At 58.1% G+C, this 8,514-nt stretch overlaps 1 protein-coding gene across 2 annotated transcripts; it reads right to left on the reverse strand.

Moving 5' to 3' along the window:
* Positions 1–3,554: 3,554 nt before the first annotated feature.
* Positions 3,555–8,189, reverse strand: LOC117052950. Of its 2 annotated transcripts, XM_033160351.1 has the most exons (4): positions 7,860–8,189; positions 5,919–6,143; positions 5,786–5,863; positions 3,555–3,926 (listed from the first exon to the last, which is right to left on the reverse strand). In XM_033160351.1, exons 1-4 carry the CDS (start codon positions 7,949–7,951, stop codon positions 3,629–3,631), a joined length of 693 nt encoding a protein of 230 aa, XP_033016242.1. In that variant the 5' UTR covers positions 7,952–8,189; the 3' UTR covers positions 3,555–3,628. The 2 variants fall into 2 exon arrangements, with proteins under 2 accessions (XP_033016242.1, XP_033016243.1); XM_033160352.1 differs by having other exon boundaries at positions 5,786–6,143.
* Positions 8,190–8,514: the final 325 nt, after the last annotated feature.

The raw sequence follows: 8,514 nt of genomic DNA on the forward strand, positions 1-8,514 counted from the left end.
AAGCCTTTTGAGATCCTGTCTGAAGGGTTAATTCACACAGCTATTCCTAATTACTTGTGACTGAACCTATTCCCCTCTCCGCCCCTCCTCAAGGCTGAGGCAAGATCACTGTCAACAGGTCACCTGAACAGTTTACTTTCCTGCATTGCAGGGGCTTGGACGGACTAGATGGCCTTTGAGGTCCCTTCAAACTCAACAATTCTTTGGTTCTACTTTTCTGACCAGGCAACCAGGAAAAAAGCCAATTCAGAATGAATTCCCCCAGCCTCAGAATCCAAACAGAATAGCCTCAGCTGGCCATTGCCCCGATTTCCCTTGGAAAGCTCACCATCTATCTCCAAAGGCCTGTTTTCTTCAAAACGTCTCATTTATTTGATATAAACCAGTGAAGGGGCCCTGCGAAAGGAAACAGATCCACGCTGGCTTGAGAGGAGGTGCCCCCAAAGTGGATAGTGGGTGAGACCCCTTAAGACGGCACAGGACGTGCCCGCCCGCCCACAGTGCCAGAAAAGGATAAATACGGGGGGAGGGGAGGGGAGAGGGGGGGGGTCAGTCACCATTTTGGCAAGGCAGACTGTTAACTTGCTTGCGCGAAGGGATGTAAAAAGTTTCCAGGAATTGGCAGCTCGCTCCGCATTCATCAAAAATGCTGCAAACTTGGCTCCTGCGCACCTCAGCAACATAATGTTAAATGGCATCAAGACAGTATATCATCCATTTACATATGTTGCTTATAGACGCCAAACTTATTAACACAATAAAACTGCTGTGAAGATCCTTCCCTGCCTATTTTTCTCATTGTGAATGTCAGCGCTGTATGCACCTAGCAGTCTCCAATGGAAACACGCCGGGTTTGCCTTTCTTACGGCAAGGCATGAGCATAAATAGATGAATCACGCTCCCCCCCCCCGGGCCCCTCAGGCCATTCCCGGGAGATGCTGGAGGGGACACGCTCCCCTCGGAGGCAGCGGGAAGGGGGCCAGGCGGGGTTCCCCGGCAGAGGAAGACGAGGTAGCCCCTCCCCCCACCATGGCACTTGCAGCCTGAGTAGAACCAACCGGGGTGGGGGGAGGGGACGACCCTCTGAATAGAAAGCCCCGCCCCTAATATTACCTGGATGAGACCAGGCTGTGGTCACTCAGTAGCAAGGAGAAGGCACTTTGCATGCGCTCAGAAACACACTCTCCTTGGTCGTTGCTTTACATGTCCCAGGGGAGTCAGAACTGGGGTTTTTTTGGGGGGGAGGGGGCTTTAATTTTTAATAAAAGCTGCCTTGGATTTAACCCTGCAAATGTCCACGTGCACAGACACGTTTCTTTCTTCCTTGGCAGGGCCCTGGACTCTGAGAGATGTTGTTTACTTTCAGGAAGATACCTTATCCCAAATTAAACCATCGGTCCATACAACCCAGTACTGTCTACACTAACTGGCAGCTGCTCTCCGGGCGGGGTTTCAGGCACGGATTGAACCCGGAGCCAATGCAGACGCCCTAACCTTGAGCTATGGCGCACTCTTCCCCAGCCCGTGTGTGCGGTTGTTTTCCTCCTGCTGCGTGGGGACTTTGGGGGCTGCCTTGGGCTAAGGTGAGACCAGCTAACCATCTGGTCCAGTCCAGGTTGGTCAGCGGTTCTCCGGAGTCTCAGGTAGAGAAGGGTCTCTCGCCCATCACTCGGACCCAGATACTTTTCAATGGGAGTCGCCTAAGATCTTCCATGGTGCCTTTACTTGGTTATTGGCCTGGAGTGGCTCCTCGTGGACTCCGAAAGGCGAGAAATCGAGGTCACGCTAGGAAGGGAGCCGCGCCTCTCCCTGAGCCAGTGGCCACGGAGACCCCGGGTCAGGTTCGGCCTGGCTTGGAAGCCCCAAACGCTTCGCCGCCAGGCAGCACCAGGGACAGCTCCCTGTGAGCCGCTTGCCCCGACACGACCAACAGGAACCAGAAGCTCGCCTGGATGCTGTGACTTCCGGATCTCATTCTGCTGCTCCACTGGCTGCTGGAAAAGAGGAAGGCCTTCAAGGGTGAGGTCTCTCCAACTTGGAACCTTGGGCGCCCCGTCGGCTCTCTAGGCGCGCTGCATCAGCGTTGGGTTCCCGGGTCATGGCACGCTCCAAATCCGAGAGGAATCATAGCACTGTACATTTCCCGAGGGTCTTCCAGTCCGACCCCCTGTAAGGCAGGAAGAGAAAGTCGCCGCTATTAGAAGAGAACCGCCGGAAAGGTAAGGTGCTCAGGGGCTGAGAGAGGCTCTGGAGTTCAGGGGCTGAGAGGGGGCTTCCCAGTGGCGCACCTGGCTGGCCCAGGTGAGGACAGGACACCAACCGAGCAGCCCTGCCTTCCTTCCTCGGTTTATACTCCGCCTTTCCGGGGTGGACGCCTTTCCAAGAGGCGGCGCTTCCCCGTCTGCCCGGGGCTCTGGCAGCTCCAAGGATGAGATTTCAATGGGACTTCAGTGAGGTGTGGGGGGGGAGCTTTCTGGGGCTGCGGCGAGCAGGAGAGAAGGCGCGACGAGCAGCCAAAAGGACGGACTGCTGTGCTGCCTGGAAAGCGCCGCCCTGCTGCAGAGAGATACCCGACGGCCTCTGCTTTTCTTTCCAAGCGACGGAGCCGCGGCTCTCAGAGCGCCTGAAAGTATGAGGACCGAGGAGGAGGCTCTTCTCGGGCTGGGGCTTCCGGTGGGTGCTGCGCCCCGCTTCTCCGCTCTGATGCGGAGCTCACGTCCGTGCTGGAATCGGCCTCCTGAGATCCCTTCCTGTCTGGGAGGCGCCAGTCTGTCGAGGTTCCCCTGCTCGGCGGTGCAGCCAAAACCAGTGGGTGCCTGGCCGGGCACAGGAACAGCTCTCGACCCCGGGGGCTGCTGAGGCGGAGGAGTCCCGCGGGGCTGGGCCCTCCGAGGCCTCCTCCCTTGCCATGAAGATATTGCTCCCCGTTTTGCGTTTTTCTCTCTCCCGCCTCTTACTGCCACCCTCCTGTTTTCCTTTGCGTCCCCAAAAGAGGTGATGAAGGCAGCTGCAAGCGTCATTAAAATCCCAAACTTGGAAACATCCCGAAAATCATTTTGTCTGAAGTCCAGGCCCGGGCCAGACCCAGTCGCAAGGACAGCAGCACACGCAACACGCACGCACGGCAACGCGTGTCTCCTGAAAGAACAAACGTGGGGTGGGGGTGGGGGTTCAGGGGTGCAGAATAAATAAGCTCTGAAGCGCAAACTTCTGCAACGCTACTTAAAAAGAAGTCCTACTGAGTTCAATAACATTTACACACAGGTAAAGCGTTCCTAGGAGCCGGGCCTTCCTTCGCTTCCGGATACTACGAGGCTGGGGCGCATCTGGGGTGGGGAAGAGGCAACCCCCCCCCTTTGCAATTCCCGCTGGGAAAGCCTGGGGCTAAGGGCGAGGCGCCCAGAGCAAGGCGCCGCCTCTGTTCCCTCCCGCCTCTGTCTCCGCGCGCGGGATCGGGGCTCCCCAGTGCAAGCTGGGCTCCGGAGCCGAGACGGCTCGGTGGCCCTTCCCAGAGCGGCGAGGCCGGCAGAGGCCGAGGGCTCCGAGGGGTGGCTGCTGCAAGCGTGGGGGACAGAGAGAGACCCCCAGAGCACCAGGCCAGAGTGTCTGTCTGTCTCTTTCTTTTAGTCTATCCCACTTCACAGGTTGTTAGGAGGAGAGACGCAGCCACGCGCCAGTCCTTTATTTCATTTCCACACTTAAAAAAAATAATGTTCGGGTGAAAATTGTTTCTACGGCTGCGGTTGCTTATTTTCCTTTCCGCCCGGCAGCGGCTGGGTCCGTGCTGCTCCTTGTCACGCTGTTCAGAGATGTTATTCCACCGTTCGCGCTGGATTCCTCTTCGCTGGACTGCTCCTCTTCTAGATCCGCTTTGAACTTGTTTGGGAGAATCCCAGGCTAGTCTTGCGGAGGCCTCTTGGAGCCAGCTAAAAAAAATTCAAAACATTTTGCCACTGCGGCACCTTATTTTTCATAACTATTATTGTCGCTGATGCTGCTACTATTAAAATCATTATCACATTATTTTGCAATTGCGCATTTACCACGGCGGTACGTTTTTAAAAAATAACTGTTGCTATAATAATAATAATAATTATTATTCCATCCTCTTCCCAATTAAGCCTCCTGCGGGTTCCCTAGAACCCTCCCCTCAGATCACGATCCAGGATGGAACCCCTGCCGAGTCTCCCGCCATAGCACGGGGACAAAAAATTTCCAAGAGAATCTCTGCAGCAGCAGGACCGTTTGCTTCGAGTGACTGACAGTTTGGCAGTTTTTAAAGGAAAAGGCAGCCCCTCCTAAGGAAGAAGTCACTGAGTCGCGCGTGGGTCAGCTCGGTGGGGCCAAGCCAGGGCGCCGGGGAGGGGGGGGCGGAGACCAGCCCCGCGCGCGGCATTTCCACGCCACCCGCAATTGCATTTTGCTCTTCAGACAAGCAAAAATAGAACATTGGTTTCCCTTGGACACTAAAAAGATCGCTTAAACCGGTTTGCACGTTAGACAGCAACTATAAGATGGGAAAGCACGTTTTTAAAATTAACGAAAAGCATCGCTCCCGTCAATATTTTTTTCTGCAAAAAGCACCCTCCCAGATCATCAGCGTAATGGGGGCCAGTAAAAGAGGGGAGACTCCTCAAAAGCTGGGTGTCGTTAGCACACCGAGAGCGGTGCGTGCCAGGCAAGAGAGACGGACAGGGCTATCTTTAAGCCCCATTGAATTCACAAGACCTGTTGAATTTAGGCATTATAATAATATAGGTATTTCCCGAGTGGAGTAATAGGAGATGAAGAGCACGCCTCTTACACTAAATAAAAAAAATGGCTTGGAGTATTCGGGATCCCCTTGTCCGCAGAACACATCTCCGGGAGAAAAAGAGACCCTCTTCCGCGGGTTCCGCGCCCCAAATTCCCAAGGTGGATCTTGGCCCCCGAAGCAGCAACTGGTGCCCGGTCGTGGTAAAAGCTGCAGAGAAGTCCAGGACTCCGTCCCAGGGCATCGGGGGTCCCCTCCCCCCACGGGCGCCGCAGAAGAAGGCCGAGCGCCCGCCTGGAGCGTGGAACCAGAAACCAGGCGGAGCGGGGCGCGGAGACCCTCCCCAAAAACCTCTCCCACCAGCCACGTCGCCTTTTCTTCGGGATGGAGTAGGAAAAAATAGGGGCTAGTGGCCTTGATTTTGCAAACAGATTATTCAGATACTGTACCCAAATGCGTCGATGGCAACAGGATTTTAAAAAAATGTGTTGCCGTATTTTTCTCGGACAGAATGAATCCGGATTAAATAATGGTGCTGGGTGGGGTGGGGTGGGGAATAAGGTTGGTATTCTGACCACAACAACGTCCTGGGGAGGCTGGCATAAGGACGCCATGTGCGTAAAGGACACCAACCCCCATCTGGAAGGGTCGCTCCTGCTGGACACTCGCCTCTTTCGCCCCCAGCTTCCATTCATTTGTCCTTGTTTAAATAATAATAATAATAATAATAATAATAATAATAATAATAATAATAATAATAATAATTTTCTCTTGTCATCTGTGTTTCCCCGCGGATTCCTTATTTCTCTCTCCAGATAAATTCAACTCTCCTTTGAATATTAAAAGGTCCGTTTGCATCGGGCCAACCGCGGACCGCAAAGTCGTCGGGCAGGCGGTGCCCTGTCAGACCCGAAGCGCAGGAGCGGCTCCTTCGAGTTGGGCGTCGCTTCCAGCCCCCAGATCCGCGAACTCCTTTGAGGGGGTTCCCCTTCCAGAAGGAGCCGCCCTGAAAACGTCTTTCCTCGGACTCACCGGGTTTGGACTTCTGGCCTCCCGCGGCGGTTCCCTCTTCGGGTGTCCCGGATCCTGGCTGGAGATTTCCACTCCAACGCCGCCGCCCTTCAGGTGCCAACAAGCAGAGAGTCCGGGGCGGCGGGCTTCAAACTGCTCTTCCTCTCCTCTGTCCGCAGCAAGAGGCACCTCCTGTCCTTCTGCCAGAGAAAAGCGGAGAAGCCACCCGAGGAACAGATTTCCGCCTTCTTTCTCCCGGGGCTGCTTCAGCCGCGCCGCGAAACGCCGAGGAAACCGGTTGCTTATCGGGAGAGGGGAGCGGGCGAAGCCTGCCCGGCCAGCGCCATGCCCGCCACCTCGAGGCGGCTCCTTGGCAGTCCTGCAAAGCGAAAGAGACTGGGAAGGACAGAAACGCGAATGGGCAGGATCCGGAATCCGGATGGAGGAGAGAAGTCCCGCTTGGAGCTCAGCGCTGACTTCGGATTAAAGGGGAAATAGGTCCCTTAGACCACCTTGGGGCGAGGGTCCATCTTCCGCAATCCCAAGAGAGGAGCCGGAGGCCAGGATCCCTTCAGGAGCAGCTTAGTCCTCAGAAGGAAGCGACCGAGGCACGACACAAAGAGAGGCCGGGTTCCCCGTGGGGCGCTTCCCTGCCTCTCCCTCTCCCCCTTCCATGTCTGAATCGCTTCTTGCCATTTAACACCCCCCAAAGTCCCCTTCGCCAAGCACCTCGCGACGTTTCCCTAGCCAGACCCGCCCGGCCGCTTCGCTCCCGCTGCCCCCCCTCAATATAGCCAAGCTCTTTACTATCCTTCTCTGTGTGTGACTGCTGGGGGGGGGCAGATATAGTGTCCCTTCCTATTCACCGTAAATGCTGCCGCGAGTCGAGGAGCCCCGTAGGGCGCCAGGAAGGCCCCGAACCGGGAAAGGCGGGCATCGCTGAAGAGATCACCGTCCCGGAAAGAGCATTTCGGCGGTGGAGAAGTGCCAGCCTGGGAGCCAGCAAAAACATACCGGTATTCTTCGGGGTGACCCACTCACAGGGCGCAAAGTGTCCCTTCTCGGTCCCCTCCGCCTTTGTTCCCGCTTCTGCCCCGCTGGCCCTCGCCTTCCCTCCTGTCTGCCTTCTTTCCAGCCAGCGAAAGAAACAGCCGTGCCTGGCGTGGATCTTGCCTCGGTCTCCCGAGACCCAGCTTTCGGCTAACGGCTTCTGCCGCGTCCTCCACGGCTGGCCTGGCGCGGCTCTCCCGGCTCTGCTCTCCGCCTCGGCACTGCTTCCGCGGGCATCGGGCGCCTCTCAATTCTGTCTAAAAGTCCCGCCCCCCCCCCCGCATCCCTTCGCAAAGGTTCCTTCTTCCTCTCCCCCCTTCAGAACCCAAAATGGGGGCTCGAGGGACGAAGCTGCCTCAAGGCTGTCAAAAAGCGCAAGAGCCCGGAGCTGCCTGTCCCCCCCCCTTCCCGGTACCCCCCTTCCAGAAGCACCTGCGGGTCCATAAAGGGACAGCTCAGCCCAAGGGGGAACCCGAGGGGGCGGGCCGGCCTCACCAATCTTGCGGTAGCCTCGGGATTCCAGGCAAAATGGTGGGGGGGGGGGCGCACTCAAGAAGGGTCCCCACGCAGAGAACGGGATTCCATCGGGGATTCCATCCAGCTCGGGGCGCGTCTGCTCCAGAACCGAAGGAAAGGCGTCGGGGGCCGGGAAAGGAAGAAAGGCAGAGCCGTGTCTTCCGTGGGCCGCTGAGGCCCTTTGAGGGGGGGGGAAGGGCCGTTCTCGGCATCCCAAAGGCAGGCAGCAGGTTGGTTCGCGGAGAACCCTAAAAAAAGCCACGACTGTCCGCGGAAGTTTGCGTAGGGACCCCCACGGCTTTTCCCGTGCCCCTTCCAGCTTGGAGAGGAAACAATCGGCGTCGCCCTCCGAAGAAGCTTCCGGGGCGCCCCGGCAGATTCCGGGGAATTTTCCACGAAGCCTCGCAGCGGGAGAGAGGGGCACCAGGGAGGCCCCGAAGGGGGGGTTGAGCAGCCTGAGCAGGGAAGGGGCTCCACACCAGACTTAGGCCCAGGCCACCCCCAGCAAAAAAATAAGCCCCAAGCCCACCTGTTTCCTGCCCAACTGGGCTTAAGGAAGGGAGAATCCGCGGGTGCCAACGTCGTCGGTAGAAAGAGCAGGCCTGCGTTTTCAAGCCCCATTTTCGGCTCCCCCCTCCCTTCCTTTGGCGAGGGGGCACCGCCTACCTGCCGCCAGTTCCACGTCGAGAAAGGTTCCTTCCAGGTGCCGATCGGACGGAGGCGGGAAGACGGCGAAAGAGCTCCGGGAGGCTTTCTTTCTGTCCCCCACCCCTTCTTCTTCCGAGGGGGCTGAGGCAGCGGGGAGGGAGAGCTGAGGGCGGGTCCAGAGTGACGGCGGCGCAGCCTCCCCGGCGCTCCATTCCGCCTTTTGGCGGCGACCCCGCTCCCTCCTCCCCTTCGCCCTCCCCTTCCCACGTGCCCTCCCCAACCCCGGGGCAGGTGAGGCTGGCCAATCAGAGGGGGCGGCCCGGCAGGTACTCGGCTTATCTGGACGGCTCGCCCAGGAGCGCGCCCACTGCGCACCGGGTGGATGGGGCGGGCGGAGGGAGCGGCGGGGGTGAGTGCGCGTCGTGGGGACGGGCGCGAGTGTCCGTGCCGCCGCTGTCGCTGCCGCCTCCTCCTTCTCCCCGGAGCCGCCCCGCCTGGCCCAGCGCGCCTGGCTCTCGCTGGCAGCCGGGCCGTCG

Source organism: Lacerta agilis, chromosome 9 (assembly GCF_009819535.1).
Source record: "Lacerta agilis isolate rLacAgi1 chromosome 9, rLacAgi1.pri, whole genome shotgun sequence".
NCBI lineage: Eukaryota > Metazoa > Chordata > Lepidosauria > Squamata > Lacertidae > Lacerta > Lacerta agilis.

Excerpts from the sequence above, each read along its gene's own strand:
- LOC117052950 (XM_033160351.1), bottom strand. The coding sequence starts at position 7,951 with ATGGGGCTTGAAAACGCAGGCCTGCTCTTTCTACCGACGACGTTGGCA. Across the intron at positions 6,144-7,859 it reads CCCAGTTGGGCAGGAAACAG|GACTGCCAAGGAGCCGCCTC; the intron begins GTGGGCTTGGGG and ends TTCGCTTTGCAG. Across the intron at positions 5,864-5,918 it reads GACAGAGGAGAGGAAGAGCA|GTTGGAGTGGAAATCTCCAG; the intron begins GTTTGAAGCCCG and ends AAGGGCGGCGGC.